Genomic DNA, 24080 nt, shown 5'->3' on the forward strand with positions numbered 1-24080 from the left:
TGTCTGAGTTGGCCAGGATTATGGCGAGCAGAGAGCTAATTAACACAAGTCTCTCAAAATTTGATGACCGTGCAGAGAGCTATAGAGCTTGGAAGGCAACTTTCAAGGCCACCATTGCCAACCTCAAACTAGACGCAGAGAAGGAGCTCAACCTCATGATCTCATGGCTGGGTCCAAGCTCCACAAATCGCATCAAGAGCCTCAGAACTGTCTATGTGGGACAAGCAGAAGCAGGTCTCGCTGCCGCCTGGCAGAGACTCGAACGTACCTTTGGCAGTGCAGAAGCTATAGAGAAGGCCCTATTTAAGAGATTGCAGAACATTCCAAAGATCAATCTTAAGGACGTCCATAAGCTTCAGGATTTGAGTGACCTGCTCATGGAACTAGAGCTTGCCAAAAGAGACCCTCGTCTGATCGGGCTATGCTACCTGGATACAGCCCATGGAGTGAACCCAATTGTCGTGAAATTACCATACAGTCTGCAAGAAAAGTGGGCGGCATCAGTCTCAAGGTACAAAAGGGTGCATGACATCACCTTTCCCCCATTTATTCATTTCTGCAGATTCATTGAAGAACAGTCCCAGATGAGGAATGACCCCAGCCTCGATTTCCTGGAGTTCAACACTACAGCTCCAGCGACACCATCACCAAGGTATGAGAGTGCCATGCATAAACACAGAGACTTTAAGAGCAGCGTGAGTGTTAGAAAGACTAACCTACCATCTTATGCAGCACCCACGGGTAAACAGTACAATACCTCATCAGGAGACAAGTCCTTCAATCGTGAATGTCCCATTCATAAAAAACCACACTCACTGAACAAATGCAGAGGGTTTAGATCCAAACCCATACAGGAGCGCAAGAAGTTCCTCAGCGAGCTTGGGGTATGTTTCAGATGCTGCGCTTCATTGGAGCACATGGCTAAGGACTGTAAATCCATCATCAAGTGTGAGGAGTGTCATAGTGAAAGACATGCCTCGGCTATGCACCCAGTTCCACTGCCCAGAGACTCACCAGCTGCCGTCACCACCAGTCCCGCTCCAAGTCATGGCGGGGAGCCCCAGAACCACGCTAACGCAGCCGCCGATGTTTCCTGCTCATGTTTGGAAGTATGTGGCGAGGGCCAGGGTGAGAAATGTTGTGCCCGAATATGCCTAATCAAGGTCTATCCAGAGGGACTGCCAGAAAAGGCAGTAAAAATGTATGCCATCATCGATGACCAAAGCAACCGGTCCCTAGCAGGACCTAAATTCTTTGAAGCCTTTGGGATAAAGGGACCATCAGAACCCTACATCTTAAACACCTGCTCAGGCCGCATAGAGACTAGCGGCAGGAGGGCTCAAGGATTCATTGCTTCCCCCATCAGTGGGAAAACAGAAATACCCCTACCAACACTGATTGAATGCGATCAAATACCCAACCATAGGGATGAGATTCCTACCCCAGAAGCTGCGTTTCACCAACAGCACCTAAGGCACCTAGCCAACGTTATCCCACCTATGGACAACAATGCTGAGATTCTACTCCTGCTTGGCAGAGACAATCTAAGGGTGCACAAGGTGCGCCAACAGTGTAATGGTCCCGACTACGCACCATATGCCCAGAGGCTGGACCTGGGATGGGTAGTCATAGGAAACGTATGCCTGGATCAACCAGAAATCGACTCCTTCAAAACGTACGTGCGTGGAGACGGACGCACAACTTGCATTAAGCCGTGTCCTCATCACTATGAAGTGAAAGAGAAGTCTCCAGACCTCGTACAACCACCTGACATCATTTCTCCCCTCTTTGCTGACGACTTGGGGAGATCAGTCTTTCGCACAACCAAGGATGATGATAAGGTAGCCTTATCGGTAGAAGACAGAGAGTTCTTTAAAGATGAAACCAATCACTGGGTTTCTCCATTACCCTACGGAACCACCAGGGTAAGACTCCCGGACAATCAGGAGCAAGCGCCATCCAGATCTAACTCTCTTCAGCGCACCATGGACAGCAAGCCTGAGACGAGAGAACACATTGTCCTACCATCCGAACTTAATCCAGCAGATCACGCCACCAGGCCTACGTCCGTGGGTTCTTTTGCTAAATCTACTTGGCTTACAGGCCCAGAGTTTCTGCTAGGACGGGCAGACAAATGTGAACAGGAAGTTTACAGCATCCAGGATCCGGATAATGATCCAGAAATCCGCGCCGAAGTTAGCACATTAGTCACTGAAACAAAGCAGACCTCCAGGCTTGACTGTCATCGTTTTGAACATTTCTCCAGTTGGATGAGACTCGTCAGAACCATTGCAAGGTTAGTGCACATCGCCAGATGTTATCACAACACTCAAGAAGATAAAGATTGTCACGGTTGGCACATCTGTCATAAACCATTCTCTGCTGAGGACATTTCTCATAGCGAGTCTCTCATAATACGTCATGTCCAGCAGCAGGAATTTAACGTAGAATGGAAGTGCTTGAACAACAGACAGCAGATTCCTATAAAAAGACCTCTTGCTAACTTAAATCCAATTATGGACACTTTTGGCCTGCTCAGAGTTGGTGGTCGTTTGAATCAAGCCCACCTAGGAGTTGCGGAGCAAAATCCTGTCATTATTCCCAGCAAACATCATATCACCACGTTGCTGATCCGACATTACCACAAAAAGACTGAACACCAGGGCAGACAAATCACTGAGGGCAAGTTAAGGTCTGCGGGTCTTTGGATTATAGGTATGAAGAAACGTGTAGCCCAACTACTGCATGACTGTGTGCACTGTCGTAAAGCCAGAGGAAAACAGCTACACCAACAAATGGCCGACTTGCCCGCGGATAGACTATGCACAGAGCCGCCCTTCACCTACACTGGCCTAGACGTCTTTGGACCATGGATGGTGTCCGCACGTAGAACCCGTGGTGGTCACGCAAACAGTAAACGTTGGGCCGTGCTATTTACTTGCATGAGTGTGCGAGCCGTTCATATAGAGGTGATAGAATCTATGGACACATCCAGCCTCATTAATGCCTTAAGACGGTTCTTCGCCATCAGAGGACCAGTGAAACAGTTGAGGTCAGACCAGGGAAGTAACTTCATCGGCGCCTGTAGAGAACTGAACATCGACACTAAGCCTATCCAAGATCAGTTGGCGGAGAAAGGTTGCACCTGGATTTTTAATCCCCCTCATAGTTCCCACATGGGGGGTTCCTGGGAGAGAATGATCGGGATCTCACGCAACATCTTAAATTCTATGTTGATGGATGTAAACTCTTCAAGACTTACGCACGAGACTCTCGTCACTCTTCTCGCTGAAGTTTCAGCTATCATCAATTCAAGACCCCTTGTGCCAGTATCTATGGATCCTGAAACACCAGCCATACTGTCTCCGGCTATTCTACTTACCCAAAAAACGGACAATATGCTCACGCCTAGTGGAGAATTTACCCATGGGAATATCTACCAAAAACACTGGAAACGTGTACAACACCTGGCAGATTACTTCTGGAACAGATGGCGTAAAGAGTATCTCAATATTCTTCAAGGAAGGAGGAAATGGCAACATCAAAAACCAAACTTGAAAGAAGGAGACCTCGTATTAATGAAGGAGCAACAAACCGAAAGGATCACCTGGCCTATGGGACTAATTACAAAGGTTCTTCCGAGCAAGGATGGCAAGGTCCGAAAGGTGGAGCTGAAGATCTTCAGGAAGGGTGAGCTTAAAACTTTTGCAAGGCCGATTAACGAACTCATTCTAATATTACCCATCGAGAACGTTCCTGAAGGATGAAAAAGGACTGAACTCGAACTTCACAGTTTTACCCGCTATGGGTCAGCCAACCCACTATGTCATGTTTATTGCATTTCACATGTTCTTTGTTACAGGTTGTATTATATTTTATGGACATTCGTCATAGTGAAATCTCCTTACGTAAATTTCAGACGGGGAGTGTGCTGTTCTCCTTATAGTTATTTGTACATTACATTATTAATCTTTATTTCTACATGTTTGTTTTCATGCATTTCTTTCACTGCTGCCATCTGCTGGCCAGAATTTGCATGCCACACGTCCCTGTTCTTGTTAGTAAAGTTTTTTCTAAATTGGAGGCGTGGACTCTTGCTGGGCAGGTCTCTTCACTGGGAGCAGCCATTTTCAGTATCTCCTCATGGCTGTGTGACTAGACACTCCACATTTTTGGGCTCGTGAGAAGGCATCAGTTTTTGACCACGCAGAAGTCAGCAGAAGTCAGCAGTAGTTAGCAGCAGCTCAGCAGCAGCTCTGCAGCCACAGCAGCTAGCCTCAGGACATATTCTAACAAGTCAGCATTGATACCACTACTACAGAACAGTATTGTATCACCGTTTGTTGTCTTATCTGGATTGAATAAACCCACGCTGATTTCATCTTCATGTCTGAGTCTGGATCCATCTAACCTGAACATCTGCAGGTCCTGTCTGCCCCACTGCTTGGATACGAAGGTAAGAAGTCACACAGCTATTATCAGTTATACCTTCATTCGCCTTCATGTGGGAACAGAACACATATTTTGAATGCCAATTTGTTTCTTTTTAGGGGATGAAGATGGTGTAGCACATTTTTCACGTGCAAGTGCTTCAATAATTGTACAGCAAGTAATGGAGTGCAGCACGGAAATGGACAATATGCGGGAAAGGATGGTCGTCATGGAGCAGAATGTTCGAAATGTCATTTCAGAGTGCAGCACGGAAATGGACAACATGCGCCAAAGGATGATAGTCATCGAACAGAATTACAAAAATATCATTGACATGATGGGCCGTGTCAAAGACTGAAACACAAAAGCCTATCCCCCGCCCATCCCCCGCCCACAAAACCATTTTTAATTTTTGTACTTTATAATACGCCAAAATTTCGAAATGCATGCACAGTGTGCCAATATGTGCTATCTGCCATCACAGAATATCTATTGTCTGTGCTTTGTGGGTACAAACCCCTCCTCGATCCTCAAGTAGTTGAGAGGAAGAAGGGTTTGCTCCCACAAAACACAGACATTGATCACCCATGATGTCAGATAGCACATGTGGCCATTTGTCTGTTTAACCAATGACATTTGGCGATTTTTCACTGAATGTGTGCATTTAGAAATTTTGGCGTGTTCCAGTGTGAAAGCACACCATCCATGACTGACTGCTGTTCTTTTTTTATATTTTTGTTTGGTGTTGATCTTTTTTTGTTTGTAAATGTTTACAGTTTCAGATCACAAAACGAACAAGAAATCTCACCTAAAGATATAAGTTAACTAATTATCTTTAAAAAATTTAATAATTTTTTGTTGTGTTAAAATTAAAAAAAAAAAAATATACACAAACAAATACAAAGCAAAAACATTTTTTGTAGAAAAACAATACCCAAACATTTCTAAATGTAAATAAATGTCTTCTAAAAACTAAAAAAAATTTTAAAACTAAAAAAAAAAAATATTTGAAAAAATACCCAAAAAAAAAGAAACATATAAATTATTCTGGGTTATTGAAAACCAAACTAAATAATACCTTTAATTTTGAACAAAAGTAGAAAAAATATATGTTTAGAACTGTATATATATATATATATATATATAGATAGATATATATATATATATATATATATATATATATATATATATATATATATATATATATATATATATATCTCTAGAGATAGATATATAGGAGACAAGCCAAAAAATTCTGGCGTATAGTTTCAGTGAAATTATTATTACATTGTGTTTCGATCAGTATTATTGCTAATCACTGTCAATAAAGACAAAAAAATAAATAATTCTAAGCCAATATTTTCTCAAAAAAATTACAAAAAAATGTTTTCAGCCAAAAAATACACATTTCTTGTTGAAAAATGACTAAAATAAAAATATATAGTTGTGACATCAAAAGCAGAAAAATGAGTGGCTTCTTATTTCTAGACTGAATACCCAGTTTGTAGATGAGTGAATAATGTGCAAATGTGGTTAGTTAATACATCTGAGTAAGTAAATTTGGCACTAGAAGTGCACTATTTTTGGAGAGAACCTGGAAGACAGAAAAATAGAGAAAAAGCAGTAATGACAAACAACTGTATAAAGTCCAATGGTCTAATTATTTATTAGTTCTGAGAATATTCCTTTCTTTTGGGGGCCGAATTAGAAATAAATATGATCTGGCATAGCAATGGCCCCCCGACCCATGAAGTACTCAACATATTTGTCGCGTACCTCACGAGCAGATTGGGGGGCCAAGCCAGCGCGACCAGTGTCCAGGCCAGGAATGTTCTCTGAGGGTAGTCCTGCCTCAGAGCCCATGGGGGCTAGGTACGTCTGGGAGTGCCTGCGTAGAAAATTGTGCAAAATGCAGCAGGCAAATATAATGGTGTTCAACTTATATTCCGCCAAATGTATCGATGTCAGGAACAGGCGGAACCGGTTGGAGAGGATCCCAAAGGCATTCTCGACTACCCTCCGAGCCCTGGACAACCGAAAATTGAACACCTTCCTCTCTAAGGTGAGGGTCCTCTGGGGAAAAGGCCGCATTAGGTGAGGTCCAAGCCTGAAAGCCTCGTCCGCTAGGAACACAAACGGAAGTCCTTCCACATTATCTTCATCTGGTGGCAATGCCAGACCACCAGTTTGGAGACGATCATAGAAATCAGTCCGTGAGAACACTCCCCCATCTGACATCCGGCCGTTCTTCCCCACGTCCACATATAGAAACTCATACTGTGCCGACACCACCGCCATCAACACGATACTATGATAACCCTTGTAATTATAATAGTAGGACCCCGAGTGGGGTGGGGGCACAATGCGGACGTGTTTCCCATCTATTGCTCCACCGCAGTTATTAAAATCCCACCGCTCGGCAAATTGGGAAGCCACAGACTGCCATTCCTGTGGTGTGGAGAGTAGCTGTGGGGACAAACAAAAAAAGAGATTTAGTACTTTGGCACATAAACATTGCAAACATAATCCTACAAGCATCCTTGTGCAACTTTACATTTTTAAAATAGCATTTTCAAATTATGAAGGGAGAATTTCGGGGCACAAATAGATAGGCCCACTTAATTAATAAGAGACTCCACAGCCCTCTGATGGGGACAAAAACACTTTGAAGGGGGGGGTGGGGGGTGTTTAAACTGTTTTTAGAAAACAAAACCCCAAAAATATAAAGTGGCAAGGTGGGGGTTGGCCCGAAGATAGCATGCTGGACAGGTTAATATTGGGTAAGATCCAAATATGCAGGTAGGCCAAAATAAAAAGAACATGTAAAAGCTGATATCAACATGCATAGGGAGAAAAGGGAACGTTAGTTAAACACACAGCATATCTGGGAATAAAAAAAAAAAGTTAGTTGCCAAGTTTATTAAAGACACATTGTGAGGTTCAAATGAGGGAACTTACCTTAATATACTCCTCGTGCAGAACTTTGATGATGGCAGCACACGTGTCCGGTATGATGACCCCAAGCGCCTGCGGAGAGATGCCTGTCGAGAACTTGAGGTCCTGCAGGCTCCTCCCAGTCGCCAGGTACCGCAACGTGGCAATAAGCCTCTGCTCGGCCGTGATGGCTTGGCGCATCACAGTGTCCTGCCTCATGATATAGGGGGACAGAAGATCCAGCAGACTGTTGAATACGGGGTCCGTCATGCGGAGAAAATTCCTATAGTCATTAGGATTATTCTCCTGGATTTCCCTAAGCAGAGGCATATGTGAGAACTGGTCACGCTGGCGCAACCAATTCTTGGTCCAGAAACGCCTCCGCCCCCTGTTTCTGGCCAAAGTACTGGAATAATGAACATATCCAGCAGCCATCCCATAAACAGCACCAACTCGCGAAAATTGACGCTGCTGCTCCATCATGGCTTCAAACCGGCTGGCTGGTCAGTCAAGAACACACTCCAACAGAAAGCACAATCAAATCCAGCGGTACCTGCAAAGAACGCACGACACACAGATACGAACGCACAGTACGAAACTGCAAAGCAGAACGAACTGCACGCCTGTACCCGAATGCCAACTACGTACCCACAAGCACACGCACTGAACGAGAAAATACTACCTGCTAAAGCCTGGAGACCGAGAAGCGCGAATCAGCTCTAACCAAACCTTCACTAACACGAGCAAAGCCGTAACTAGCAAAAGCGGAACAGAGGGCGTCGCCATTGACTTTGGCCTTTCCCTTTATAGTGACGTCAAACGTGGATTACGTGCACGCGTTCAGGTCCGCAGGGAAATATGGTCTGCTGGTGTGTACAAGCCAGCGGGCCAAATGAAAAAACAGCCTTGTACGCCGGAAACAGCCCGTCGGACATTTCCAGCGAACATGTTTGGTCGTGAGTACTCGGCCTAACAAGAACTCGATGAGAAAAACGATGCGTTTCGCCCGCCGAGTTCCTCGGTCGTGTGTACGAGGCCTGACACTAAGACCACTTGTGCACAGGGTGTGCCTCTGAATGCCAGAACTGCTGTCAGGAAATTCCAGCATAAAAACACGCTAAAAGAAGCTTGTGGACACATGTTTATGCGCGTATAGTGTTTGAGTGTAAATGCCAGTGGAATGCATTTACATGCATACTGTATGTTTTATGCGTCTAGTGTTTATGTGCGTTTTAGACCCATACGTGCATTTTTTCCTTTAACCTCCCTGGCGGTATGATTATGTCTGGAATTTTCTACCAAAAGCGGTACAATTGTTTTGCATGGAAATTTGGCGTTTTATACTGTAGGCCTGCAATTCTTAGGAATAACTCACTTAAATCTGTCCAAACAAGAGTCTAGTAGACATCCCGGGTATGATAAAGTTTGAAACACAAAATCATAAATTATAATATAATAAATAACTATAAATGATTATAACAAATAATAATGTAATTATAATAAAAAATATTCAATAATGTAAACAAATCAAAAACACTGAATTTTGTTCAGTTGCAGAATTGTCGCTATCATTATTTTTATTGTTTGACGAATTTCCCCACAAATCACTATCGCTCAATTCTGCAAGTGATTCTTGTAGCAAAGCAATATATATAAGTATCCCCATAAGAGGGGAGGGACCTCTGTGTCCCGTGATGTACCTTCAAGAAAAGGATTTTACAGGTAAGCTGTTATAAAAATCCTATTTTATTTTCAGTACATCACGGGACACAGAGCCAATAATTACTATATGGGATGTCCCATAGCAATGCCATCTGAGGGGAGGGAGACACCAATAAATAAAGCAGACCTTTGTCAAACATGCGGACCTATGCCGCCACCTGCAAAACACTACGTCCAAAGGCAGCATCCTCCTGTTGATTCACATCCACCTAGTAAAACTTTGTGAATGTATGCACAGATGACTAGGTCACGGCCCTGCACACTTGAGCTAGAGAGGCCTGGTGACGCACTGCCCAAGAAGTGCTAACTGCTCGGGTGGAGTGCGCTCTAAGACAGAAAGGCAGAACTTTCCCATGTAACTCATAAGCTTGAGTAGTAATCTGACAAACCCATCTAAAGGTGGTCGACTTGGATGCTGCCTGCCCCTTTCTGGGGCCTCCTGGCAATACGAACAACACATCCATTTTCCGAAACTGAGAGTTTCTATCAGGAGGCACCTAAACTGCTCTCACTACATCGAGAGAATGTAATGACTCATACACTGCCGAACTCAGCTCTGGAAAAAATGAAGGCAGCAAAAAAGTCCTGGTTTAAGTGAAAACTGGGCATTACTTTAGGCAGAAAAGACAGCCAGGGATGTAGCACCACCTTGTCTTTTATGAACCATCAGAAATGGTTCTGTGCAAGATAACGCTGCCAACTCCGACACTCTTCTTGCGGAAGTTCACCAAAACAAACACACTAGCTTCCTTGTGACCATGGTTAATGGGGCATCACACATCGGCTTAAAGGGAGGCCCCTAATGGACATAACAAGACCAGATTCAGATCTCATGGGCAGATCGGCGACTTGACCTGAGGATTTATGTGTGTACCTTGCATAAAAGCCATCACTAGGGTGTGAAAAGCAAGTTTTTTTTGTGGAAAAAAAACTGACAAGGCCGAGACCTGACTTAATAGTACTCAAGGCTAGCTTAATTTCTACTCCCAGCTGTAGAAAGTCTAGAATCCTGCTTATTGCCTTATTACCAAACCGTCAACTTAAGTGTTTGTAATATTACAATCTTCGCATATCAGGACCTCCGGGGCCACTAGGATCACCCGTTTCCGTTCCCCTCTGATCCTGCGCAGCAGACGTGGGAGCAACTGAACTGCAGGGAATGCATAAAACAGATAAACTGATCCTAAGGGGTTACTAATGCATCTATCCTGCGAGCAGGTCCCTTGTTCGGGACACAAACTTGTCCAGTTTCGTGCTGAACCTGGACGCAAAAAGATCCACGTCCGGGGTACCCTAGCTCCAGCAAATGGGCATAAAACATCTGCATGTAGGGACCATTTCCCTGGGAGCAATGGCTGGTGGCTTAAGAAGTCTGCCTGACAATTTCTACCCCTGGGATGAACACCGCAGGTAGGCAAGGAACATGTTCCTCTGCCCACACCAGACTATGGTCTACTTCTTTCTGGGCAGCCCGAGTCTTGGTGCAGCCCTGGTGATTAATATAGGCCACTGCCATGGCATTGTCGGACTGAATCCTGACAGGGTATCCCCGCAGTCTGCCGGTCCAGGCCATTAGGGTCAGGCGTACTGCCCGAATTTCTAAAATGTTGATGTACAAAGTCTTTACGGACTCTGACCATTGTCCTGGAACAGCATTCACTTCTAGTGATGCTTCCCAACCTAAAAAGGTTGGCATCGGTCGTCACTATCTTCCAAGTGACCAGTACAAAGATTTTTCCCCTATCTGTAAACTTCCGGTTAGCAACCACCAATTGAGACTTTGGTGTACGCTTGGAGTCAAACGCATTGGACAAACCAAATCCTGGCTTTTCCTGCTCCAGGCAGACATGATAGTGTTCTGTAACAGTCCTGAATAGAACTGAGCATAGGGAACTGTTTGAATGAAGCTACCATCTTCCCTAACCATCTCATATGGAGACGGACGGGAGACTCTCCCTTTGTCCTGATCGTGTGAAGTAGATCTCTTAATGCGCAGACCTTTGTCGGGGGTAATAAACACCCTCTTGTGGGGGAAGAGAGAGAGAGAGAGACTTTGATATGACATTTAAAGCCTTTACAAAATGTAAATAAAAGAACCATAATTAGCCTTAACACATACAGTATGTTGGCTGCTTTGAATACATTCCAGCTGAGATGTTTTTGGTATAACATTATGGTTTCCATATGTAGTAGCTAGCAGTACAAAAGCTGTTTTAAGAGTATTTGCTTTGGAAAATTAAACTTGTAATTAGTGCATTTTAATTAGTACTTTGCTTTGTAATTTGATGCCAAAATCTCAAAAGATGTTATTTATAAACCGAGCAGGCAAACTTGCACTTGTTATATCAAAAGCCTCAGTAAAGCTTTCTCTGTACCTCCTGTTATCTAAAGCTGGACCCTGGGCAGATTAACCACTTAAGCCCCGACCAATTGGCTGGCCAAAGACCAGGCCACTTTTTGCGATTCGGCACTGCAACGCTTTAACTGAAGATTGCGCGGTCGTGCGACGTGGCTCCCAAACAAAATTGATGTCCTTTTTTTTCCCACAAATAGAGCTTTTTTTTGTGGTATTTGATCACCTGCGGTTTTTATTTTTTGCACTATAAACAAAAACAGAGTGACAATTTAAAAACAAAAATAATATTTTTTACTGTTTGCTATAATAAATATCCCCAAAATCTATAAAAAAACTTTTTTTTTTCCCTCAGTTTAGGCCGATACATATTCTTCTACCTATTGTTAGTAAAAAAATTATCGCAATAAGCGTTTATTGATTGGTTTGCACAAAAGTTATAGCGTCTACAAAATAGGGGATAGTTTTATGGCATTTTTATTATTTTTTTTTATACTAGTAATGGCGGCGATCAGTGATTTTCATCGTGACTGGGACATTATGGCGGACACATCGGACACTTTTGACACCATTTTGGGACCATTGTCATTTTTACAGCGATCAGTGCTATAAAAATGCACTTGCTGTAAAAATGACACTGGCAGTGAAGGAGTTAACCTGTAGGGGGCGCTGAAGGGGTTAAGTGTGTCCTAGGGATTGATTCTAACTGTTAGAGGGCGTGGCTACGAGTGACATGTCACTGATCGCTGTTCCTGATGACAGGGATGACATGTTACTAGGAAGAACGTGGAGATGTTTGCCCAGATTCACAGAAAGCAAGGCGCACATTACGCCGCCGTAGAGTAAACACTATACGCTACGCCAACGCAACGCAGAGAGGCAAGCATTGCATTCAGCAAGCCAGTGCTCCTAACACTGCGCCAGCGTGGCGTGGGTTTCGAAGGCGTACGCCGGCGTAGGTGGAAGTGGGCATGAACCCATGCAAATGATGGGCCGAGCGCCAGACAGGTACGTATTACAAACTGGGCATGCGTCGTGACTTGGACGCACCCCTATGCGCCTGCTCACAACCACGCCGGCAAAACTGCCTAAGCTACGCCGGATCACTGCGTACGCCGTGAACATAACGTACGCCCAGCCAGACACACATCCAACGCAAAATACGCCAGCGTGTGTTCCCTGGTGCAGACCAACGATAACGAAAATACCTGAAATTCGGACGAAAATACATTTGGACGAAAACTAATGCACATGTCTAATGACAAGTATAATCCTCTTGCACCCTTTTTGTATGGTGACAATTGATGTTTTTTTCAGGAGTTCCACCCAAAAATGGAACTTCCGCTTTTCGGAACACTCCCCCCTCCGTTTAGCACCTTTCAGGGGGAGGGGGGTGCAGATACCTGACTATGACAGGTATTTGCACCCACTTTCGGGAATACACTCCTGCGGCAGCCACACCCCTACCCGCACCCCCCGCTGTCTTCTGGGAAACACACTGTTTCCAGGAGAGAGCGGGGATCAGTGACGGCGTGCCGTACTACATGCGCAGTAGGGAACTGGACAGCGAAGCTGCAACTCTTCACTTCCCGATTCCCTCACCGAGGATGGCGGCGGTTGCAGCCGAGGGACGAGCGATTGCTCGGCCTCGGCTGCCAACATCCCAGGTGCGCTGGACAGGTAAGTGTCCATATTTTAAAAGTCAGCAGCTGCAGTATTTGTAGCTGCTGGCTTTAAAAAAAAAATAATTTGGCGGAACCTCCGCTTTAAGGATTTAAGCAAATGGTTTTGGTTCTTCACTATATGATCACAGTCTTATCAAAGCTTTAGTCCCGGTTCACACTAATGTGGTATGGAGAATCACATGTGATTCGGGCAGGAATCGCATTCCTGTTAAAATCACATGTGATTCTTTGCAGTGTGATTTAAGTCCATGGCTCAAATTGCACCACACGGAAACGCACTAGAATAGGATCTCATGGGTGTTGACACCCATGCGATCTGATTCAGCCAATCACACTGCTTTTTGCAAACCATTTTGGGGGTGTTAACATTGACACCCACAGTGGTTTGCATGAACGGAGTGCAATTGTGATGCAGTGCAAATCCTGAACCGCATCAGTGTTAAACGGTACTCATTGTTTAATTGCTTGCCACCTACCTATCGTCAAATGACAGAGGGACGGTGCGGCTCTCTTTCTGAGTGGACGTCATATGACGGCGCCCAGAGCGGCCACTCTTGGCAATTGTGATGTGTTGCTAGGATATGGTGTGACCCCGATCTCTGTAAAGAGCCAATCATGTGGCTCTTTAACCATGTGATCGGCTGTGTCCAATCACAGCTGGTTACATGTAAACACAGAAGTGCCGGTGAACGGCTCTCGTCACCGCACAATGACAGAGTGTGTGGCGAGGAGAGCGGATACACCCAGACATGTAATCAGGGCACTACCCATCAGTGCCCTGATTACAGTAAAGCTCCCACCATTCAGTGCCCATTAGTGATGCCAGTCACTGCTGCCTTTCAGTGTCCATCAATGCCTGCCCATCAGTGCTGCCCATCAGTGCAGCATATTGGTGCCTCCTCACCAGCGCCCATCAGTGAAGGAGAAAAATTACTTATTTACAAATTGTACTGACAAACTAAAAAAAAAAAAATTCTTCAAATTTTTTGGTCTTTTTTTCTTTTTTTTGTAAAAAAGAAAAAAAAGCAGTGATTAAATTCCACCAAAAGAAGATGTATTTGAAGAAAATGATAAACATTTAATTTGGGTACAGTGTTGTATGACCGCGCAATTGTAATTCAAAATGCAACAGAGTTTTGCATTGTGTCTAGCAGAAGCGTCTGGAATAGTAATCTGTTTGAACAGAATTACAAATTGACAGGTTCACATTTCACAAGTTTGCTTTTTGCTTACATTCCAAAACACAGATCATTTGTCTTAAAGTTTGCAAAAATTCCTTGCACTATATTTGAAAAAGTTAACCTGGGGAGAAATCTTCTCTTTGCCGTCAACAAAATGATAGCTTCACTTTATTCATGACTCTACATAGTACATTAAAATGGCATGGGACCATATAGTGCCAGGACATCTGGCACCGGACACTAGAAAATTCCTGGTTTGAGGATGTAGATTTAGGGTTTTCCACTGATACCAAAGCAGTGGGCCTGGTTGGAGAATGTTCTGGTCTTTTTTAATCAAATTGCAAATCCAACAATCAGAATTTATAGCCTTTTTTTTGTGGTTCTATTTATTTTACTTTAATGCATTCTCTGCATTAGGGTATAACACCCCACTACTTGTCCTACCCACCCCAATCCCTAAACACTTTGGGCTAGATTCACGTACCTCGGCGCATAGTTTTGCCGGCGTAGCGTATCGAATATACGCCACGCCGACGGCGCAGAGAGAGCCCAGAGCAGTATTCACAAAGCACTCGCCCCGTACGTTGTGGTGGCGTAGCGTAATATGGTCGGCGTAAGCCCGCCTAATTCAAAGTAGGCAGGTAGTGGGCGTGCTGCATTTAAATTAACCGTGACCCTATGTAAATGAAGGGCCGATCGAACAGCGCATGCGCGCGCATGCTCAGAATCACGTCGCATATATTCCCTAAGATACGTTGGCTCAATGCTTTCGACGTGAACGTAACCTACGCACAGCCCTATTCCCGCACGACTTACGTAAACAACGTAAAATTCGACGGCCGTTCCAACGTCCATACCTTAGCATGGGTTGCGCCACCTATAGCAGGGATAACGTAACATAAACGGCGTAGCGGGCGCAAGTACGTTCGTGAATATGCGTATCTAGGTCATTTGCATATTCGACGCGTAAATCTACGGAAGCGCCCCTTGCAGCCAGCGTAAATATGCACCCAAGATACGACGGCGTACGGCAACTTACGTCGGTCGGCTGAAGCCATATTTCAGGCGTATGTAGGTCCAGAATACCCCGCATAGATACGACGGCGCATCTTTTAACTTACGCGGCGTATCAATAGATACGCCAGCGTAAAAGCTTTCTGAATCTAGCCCTTTCCTGACTCCTATTACCGCTACAGCCCTGTCTCAGCTGCAGTACTGCTTCCCTTCCATCCTGATCTCACTGGAGGCAATAAGAGCAGTGAAAGCCATATGCTTGTTGAGAAAGCACCAAGAGGAGAGTGGACAATGCTGGAAGGAGACTGCCAAATGACTGCAATATCATCACAGAGCAGGTAAGTATAACTCCTTTAAAATCACTTAATTGCAGAGAATGCATTAAGGTAAAAAAAAAATAGACGTTAGAACCACTTTAATTATTTAGGGGACTGTTGTCAGAATATAATGCCCACCCAACCCTCGACCTCTGCCTTCATGTCTAATGAAGCTGGCTCAGTGGGTACAATGTTTGGAAAGAAATTGTTCTAATAAATGATCACTGGAACAAGGGAATAAACAAAGTGTTTTTTTTTTCTGTTATTATTGATAATGATAATACTAATGATCAAGTGAAACGAGTTATAGCTCATCGCAAGCTTTCATCTTTATTTTGGGAAAATTAAAAAAGGAAATTTCGTTACTAAGGGGAGTAGCTCAATTTTTTCATTTTTACTGGCAGATTTTATAAATCTCTAATCTTAGTCATCTGTTCTTCTTGCTATCTGGCTCTGTATAGAATTCAGGGTGGCAAGACGACACAGAAGTATAGTTTGAAAAATTAAAACTGATAAAAAAAAAAAACATGCCATCAAGAACATTGCTTTTTGTAAAATAGAAACCTATTCCCTATTACTTTTACCATACATTCCTAGATAGTATTAGCAGATCACTGCAGGTCACTGATTTTATAGCTTGTGTTACTCTTTTGACTTTCTATCATTTTCTATTAATCTACTGCAAGCAGTAGTGTTTTTTAAGCATAATAGCTTATTTTGTCCTATATAGCTAATTCTCTATCTTTCCATTTTTCATTAGGAAGTGAAACCCGTTTCTCTCTCAAAGCAAAATGTAAAGGTACGTTGATGATATGTTTAGAGTGTAATAATGGAACATTGTCCCTTGACAGGTGTTTTTATATATGGTTACTGTTTATATCCAATAAAAAGAGCTGCTAAATATATACATAGCTCCCAACTGTCCCTGATTTTGAGGGACTGTCCCTGATTTGGAACAAAGTCCCTCTGTTCCTATTTCCTCCTTGTTTGTCCCTCATTTTGGTCTAAACTCTTTTGTTCTCTTTCAAAAAGTGTTTTCAAAAAAACCTTTCATCCAATTTCTTAATTGCTGCACTTGTAAATTTCAAAAGCATAAGGGGTAGTAGTGGTAAAAAAAATCACTAGTTAATTTAACCAATCCAATTTTTTGTGTGTAATTCTCCTTTAGGGGGGTGTGCCTACATTCTTTTGGTAATAGGTGTCGCTTGTTCCCATCTCAAAAAGTTGGGAGGTATGATATAAATACAGTGTGTGATATGTGCATGTACCCCTCACATTTTTGGACCTTTGCACATGGAACAAGCAGAAATAATGCTAGCACAAATTTTAACACTGCTTTCCAACAAACCGCATGGTACTGTGATACTATATGTTTTGGCGGCCGCAAAATCACCAGGGTTTGCTAGATGTGTGAGGGTGCCATTACGAATGAATGGCACCCATGCGGTATGGGAAAATATGCAAATTTTAGTGTTAATGTCCTCATTTATGATCGATTGTCCATTAATCAACTGATCGATTTGTAGCATGATCCTCATTTACACCCATGTGCATATTCCATCTAGTACTGTGCAATCCTCTTCACTGACATGCATATATACTCTTACCTCCTTTATTTGAACCAAAGGTATTTTAGGTCAGAATGCTTTTTTTCCCTTTCAACCAGGGTTGGCATAGCCATGATTACTCTGCAGCATAGGATCTTAATCCATAGCCATCCTCGTGCCCCTTAACCACTTGAGATCCGCGCTATAGACAAAATACGTCCGCAGCGCGGCTCTCAAGTGCCAAGTGGCCGTTTAAACACGGCCTTTTATGTGCATTACCCGCGCGCGCCACTGGGTGGCGCACGGCTGGTAAAAACTGTCCCGGCGCATCGCCGAAGACCCGATGCGTGTACCTGGTGGCCGTGATGTCCGCCGGGTACACGCGATCGTCGGTGACACGGCAGGTGACAGCAGGGACGTGGAGCTCTGTGTGTAAACACAGAGCTCCACGTGCTGTCAGAGGAGAGGAGACCGATCTGTGTCTCTTGTACATAGAGACACAGCATCGGTCACCTCCCCCAGTCACCCCCCTCCCCCCACACAGTTAGAACACACCCAGGCTACACAGTTAACCCCTTCCTCACCCCCTAGTGTTAACCCCTTCCCTGGCAGTCACATTTATACAGTAATTAGTGCATTTTTATAGCACTGATCGCTGTATAAATGTGAATGGCGCCAAATTTGTGTCAAAAGTGTCCGATTCGTCCGCCGCAATATCCCAGTCCCAATAAAAATCGCAGATCGCCGCCATTACTAGTAAAAAAAAAAATAATAAAAAAAATCATAATTCTGTTCCCCATTTTGTAGGCGCTATAACTTTTGCGCAAACCAGTCGCTTATTGCGTTTTTTTTTTTTTTTTTACAAAAATACGTCGAAAAATACGTATCGGCCTTAACTGAGAAAAAAAAGATTAAAAAAAAAAAAAATTGGGATATTTATTATAGCAACAAGTAAAAAATATATATATATTTTTTAAATTGTCGCTCTTTTTTTGTTTATAGCGCAAATAATAAAAACCGCAGAGGTGATCAAATACCGCCAAAAGAAAGCTCTATTTGTGGGGAAAAAAGGACGCCAATTTTGTTTGGGAGCCACGTCGCACGACCGCGCAATTGTCAGTTAAAGCGACGCAGTGCCGGAAGCTGAAATTTCGCCTGGGAACGAAGGGGGTTTATGTGCCCAGTAAGCAAGTGGTTAAGAAATCTTGTTCTCCAAAGTTGAGAAAAACGAGACCATCATAGTATATTGCTGTTTCCCATCAATGTGAAATCGCACATTAAAATGCGCACATGCGGTGCACATACTGTAGTATAGGCTGATTCCCCTACTTGCCAAATGGAAGGGGTAGTGAACTGCATGGAATGTCTGTGCAGCTTGCAAGATGTTGGCTACACATATGCCTCGTTTCCACTGAGCGGATCGGTTCGGTACGGTTCGGTTCGGTACGCTATTTTGGGTGTTTCCACTACGAAAGTGTGCCATTAAACCGAACCGTACCGGACCATTCTGGGTCCTGCTTCAGATGTGGGGCCATAGGAAATGGAACGGTTCCATTAGGGGAGGAGATGCAATACATTCCACTGATTGGTGGACGTGCTAGGCATTTTTTCTAAATCCTGAATGGTCCCCGACGGTCCGATTTGCAGTGGAAACGCTCACGAGAATAGACCGGTCCATTCTAAACCGCTCCATTCTTACTGACCCGAACCGTTCCGTGCAGTGGAAACAAGGCATAAAAGAGCTCTAGCCAAGAGGGTACAAGGAACATGTGTACAACATTTCTATAGGTTTCAGGAAACACAATCTTTCAAAGTATTTTGAATTATATCACAATAAGGACACGGCAGGATTAACATTTTGGGGAATTGAAGGGGGAATAATAAAGTCAGGACCCTCAGCCAGAAGGAATCAAAATGGATTTATTGCCTACAAACTCTGGTACCTAAAGGGTTAAACATTGATTTTGATATTAATTGTTATGTTGACGATTGCTGAATTTTTGACCCATGGGTGACACTTACAGTATTTTTATTATTCCTTATCTTTTTTACAATTTGCACATTTTAACCACTTGCCGACCGCCCTATAGCACATATACTGCTATAGAGTGGCTGTGCTGCTCAGGATCACATATATGTACGTAAACCTGCAATTACGGGTATCGGGTGCGAGGCCGTGCCACTGCCGCCGGCTCACTCTCTCTGTGAATCTACACAGCAGGAGCAGATAAGCGGGTCCCACCGACCCAATGTCTGCTGGCATCCACTGATAATTCTGTACACAGGCAGAACGACGATCTGCCTATGTAAACAAGGCAGATTGCCATTATGTCAGTACAGAAGGCATGGATCCTGTGTTTTTGTAAAGCAGAAACACTGATCTATGCCTTCCACTAGTAAAAGCACCTCCCACACTACACAGAATCACCAACTAGGCACTTATTTAACCCTTTGATCTCCCCTGATGTTAACCTTCTTCCCAGCCAGTGTCATTAGTACAGAGACAGTGCATATTTTTAGCACTGATCACTGTATTAGTGTCACTGGTTACCAAAAAAGTGTCAGGTGTCAAATTTGTCCACCGCAATATCGCAGTTCTGCCATAAGTTGCTGAACGCCACCATAACTAGTAAAAATAAAAAAAATTCCATAAATATATCCTATAGTTTGTAAACGCTATAACTTTTGCGCAAACCGATCCAATCAATATACACTTATTGGGATTTTTTTACCAAAAATATTTAGTAGAATACATATTGGCCAGAACTAGAACTATGTGTGAATTCCAACAAGGTCTAAAACAAATCTGAGCATGTAATGACATTGTCCTACACCCTGCAGAAAAAATAGAAGGCATTGTCATTCTTGACAAATTTGACTATCTTGAGGAGATGAACACTCAACTTATACACCACTGGCTTTTAATCCTACAGCAAAGTTCAAAAGAGAGCTCTTAGGTCTAGTCGAGGATGGTTTTTGGCAAGGCGTTCTGAATAAGAAAGAAAGGGCATACCTGGTACCCTCAGTTCCAAGGGTGCCAGCTATGTACTACTTGCTGAAAATCCATAAAAATCTTTCAAAGCCACAAGGCCGCCCTATAATCGGCGGCATTGACTCCATGATGGCCAGGATAGGTAGATATGTGGGAGAATTTTTACAGCCATTGGTTACAGTAACTCCTACACGCCACAAGTTATCAATCTTCTACAGGAACAGGAGTGGGGATATGGCTGCATATTGGCAACTGCCGATGTAGCCTTGCTCTACACAATTATATCTCACCAACAGGGTGAAGGACACCCATAAAAATGCCATAAAACTATGCCCTATTTTGTAGACGCTATGCTTTTGCACAAACCAATCAATAAACGCTTATTGTGATTTTTTTTTTTACGAAAAATATGTAGAAGAATACGTATCGGCCTAAACTGAGGAAAAAAATATATTTTTATATATTTTTGGGGATATTTATTACAGCAAAAAGTAAAAAAAGTATTTTTTCAAAATTGTCGCTCTATTTTGGTTTATAGCGCAAAAAATAAAAAACGCAGAGGTGATCAAATACCACCAAAAGAATGCTCTAGTTGTGGGAAAAAAAGGACGCCAATTTTGTTTGGGAGCCACGTCGCACGACCGCGCAATTGTCAGTTAAAGCGACTTAGTGCCGAAATCGCAAAAAGGGGCCTGGTCATTAAGCAGCAATATGGTCCAGGGCTGAAGTGGTTAATTGTTTTATAAATAATGCTTTAATATTTTTTTATTTTTTATTTCTGAGATCCACTGTTGTGAGAATTCATGTCCCTTTTGACATCAGGCTGATAGACATGAACCGTTGGATAATTGATTTATTTAAGATATCTATTGAGACTAATGTTTTTATGTCAATTTTATTTATATTACCAATTGTATCATACCTGCGGTGTTCATACGTTTTCTTGGCTTCCTTCCTAAATTTGCTAACTGAAATTATTCTGATTTGGCAAATTTATGTTGCTGCCAATAGATGCCACTGTTTTATGCTCTATACGCGGCTCCCTTGCTTCCCATTTTGTTGTTCCCCACTGACTGAATGAGCGGCAAGTAGTTATAATGAGTGAATGAGTGAGAAACTTTTATAGCGCGACACATGCAAACTGAATCGCCTCAGGGCGTGTGATATCCATTTCCTACTGTATTTTGCCTTCAGAATAGATGGGTTTTGAGTTTTTTCCTGAAGGCCAGGTCATTTACTTTTGTTCGGATACTGGTTGGTAAAGCGTTCCATAGTCTAGGTCCTTGGACTGCAAATCTTCGTTCTCCTTTGGACTTGTATCGGGGCTTGGGTATTTGGAGTAGATTTTGGATAGTGGATCGGAGAACGCGATTGGCGTGGAGCAGAAGAAGTTCTGTTTTTTCCCATTGAGTTTAAGGTAACTCTCCGTCATCCAATTTTCTATCAGAGTAAGGCATTTCTCTAGTCCGAGATAATGATCCTTTGTATTGCTGATACGAAAAGAGAGTTGGGTGTCACCCGCATAGAAATGGTAGAGTAAATTCTGGTTACTGGTGATTTCGAGGAAAGGGCGGAGATAAATATTGAATAGTACGTGCGACAAGGGAGACCCCTAAGGGGCTCCGCATGACACTGTGCGTTTTTCAGAAGTGAAAGGACCTAGTTTCACTATCTGTGATCGGTTTTCCAGAAAGGAGGAGAACCGGGGTAGATTAGAGTCTGCCACTCTAGCTACTTCAGCTAGGCGGGTCAGCAACAATTTGTGGTCTACTGTATCAAAAGCTGCACTCAGGTCCAAGAGTATCAGAAGACAAGATTCTCCTTCATCTGCTTCTTCGAGAGCGTCATCCCAGCTAGTATTGTCTATTGTCCAGCAGTTAATATGGCACCATGGGGCTATATAATTGCCATGCGTGGTGACACGATCACCTGGCCAATCCCCAGACAATGTTCTTTTGTGACAAAACGCGTAGGGTGAGGCTTACGCTGGTGGCGTCATTACGCTACACCTGCCAGGAGGTTGACAGACAAGCAAACCAGGAAGTAAAGTGAAGCTCATAGGACTGCCGCGGTTCCAGTATAAAGACTGTTTTGATGCTTTTATCTTCTCCATCTGTAAAGTGGTGATCCCGAGCAGTATTAAGGTTCCTGGGGAGACCTATTTCCCTGTGCTTGATGAGACCACTGCATAGTGGTCACGGAAAGCTGGTAAGCAGGATTACTTGCTCTCACCTGGGCATGGAGCAGGATCTACCCAATGTGAAGGGATATCACTTTTCCCCTTACCTGCAGCTTTTTCATCTATGAGAAGTACGGATTTTGGTTTTGGTTTCTCCTGTCAATATGGACTGTGCATTTGGGACTCTTCATTAGTTTTCTTTTTAAGCCTTTTTTTACTCATGTAATTGTAACTTTATTAGCGCTGCACTTATTTAGCATTTTATCTATTTATATCTATTTTAAGTTCGTATTTGACTTGGGAGTGCTAGCAGCTGTCTGATATTCTGTATTTATATTTCTAGCGCAGCGTTGGCCTTTGGGCTTTATTTTTGCAATAGAAATACAGCTGTTCTGGTAAGCCCTCAGAGGTTTGTTAGAGAACCTTAGCAAACTAAGAGCATCGTGAAGGCCAAGGAACACACCAGACAGGTCAGAGATTAAGTTGTGGAGAAGTTTAAAGCAGGGTTAGGTTATAAAAATATATCCAAAACTTTGAACATCTCACGGAGCACTGTTCAATCCATCATCCGAAAATGGAAAGAGTATGGCACAACTGCAAATCTTCCAAGACATGACCATCCTAAAACTGACAGTATAGCGAGTAAATTATGCGCAAGAAGTTTATCAGAGCATTATTATTGGAGGCAGCATAGTCAGTATAAAAAGCTGAAATCAGTGAAAGTTCCGGCTGTTTGGGGTGGTGATGGGGGATGTGCGGGTATGTTTGAATGGGAGTATGTACACAGGGCTGCCGTCAATAGGGAACAGAGACCATGTTCCAATCTAGGAGACAAACAAGGAGAGAGGCGCCTCTGGGTGCGATACTTAAGACAGTTTTTAAATTTTACATTTTAAAAAAAAAAACACAAGTTAAAAAGCCACTCACATTTTGGTGGTCAATCAAAAACGTGTGGAAGCAATTTTTCAGGAGGGTAGGTAGGTATCTTCTGGTGGAGTCCTTTCCCTTTGTCCCTGGTACAGCGATGTGGGATGCAGGGGATCTGTCCTTCTGCCGCTGGTGTAATCTTTAATTTTCGGCGGTGGGCAGGGGGATCCTGTGCAGGCGCTGCGAGCCGTGTGTGCCGATGGACGAACAGGGATGACGTCACCAGGAAAGCGACGCGTTTCTGAATGCTGGCCGCGAATGACAGGGCTGCCGCATTCCTTTCTCAAGCTGTCAGCTTGAGAAAGGAATGCGGCAGCCCTGTCATTCGCGGCCAGCATTCAGAAACGCGTGTGAGTGGCTTTTTAACTTGTGTTTTTTTTAAAAAATTTAAAATTTAAAAACTGTCTTAAGTATCGCACCCAGAGGCGCCTCTCTCCTTGTTTGTCACCTAAACTGACAGGCCGGGCAAGTAGAGCAGCAGCCAAGAGGCCCATGGTAACTCTGGAGGAGCTGTAGAGATCCACAGCTCAGGTGGGAGAATCTGTCCACAGGACAACTATTAGTCATGCCCTCCACAAATCTGGCCTTTATGGAAGAGTGTCAAGAAAAAAGCCATTGTTGAAAGAAAGCCATGAGAAGTACAGTTTGCGAGAAGCCATGTGGGGGACACAGCAAACATGTGGAAGAAGGTGCTTTGGTGAGATGACACCAAAATTTTACTTTATGGCCTAAAAGCAAAGCGCTATATGTTTTAAAAAACTAACACTGCACATCACCCTGAACACCTCCGCGGAGACC

At 43.5% G+C, this 24080-nt stretch overlaps 1 protein-coding gene across 1 annotated transcript in view; it reads left to right on the forward strand.

Annotated features, from left to right (window-relative positions):
* Window positions 1-24080, forward strand: part of LOC120917513 (transmembrane protein 272-like) — a 73440-nt gene that overhangs the window by 25892 nt on the left and 23468 nt on the right. Inside the window, exon 3 of the mRNA XM_040328858.1 lies at window positions 16398-16436. Coding sequence (XP_040184792.1) covers window positions 16398-16436 — 39 coding nt within the window. The remainder of the gene's footprint in view (window positions 1-16397; window positions 16437-24080) is intronic.

Source organism: Rana temporaria, chromosome 11, assembly GCF_905171775.1.
Source record: "Rana temporaria chromosome 11, aRanTem1.1, whole genome shotgun sequence".
NCBI classification, from domain to species: domain Eukaryota; kingdom Metazoa; phylum Chordata; class Amphibia; order Anura; family Ranidae; genus Rana; species Rana temporaria.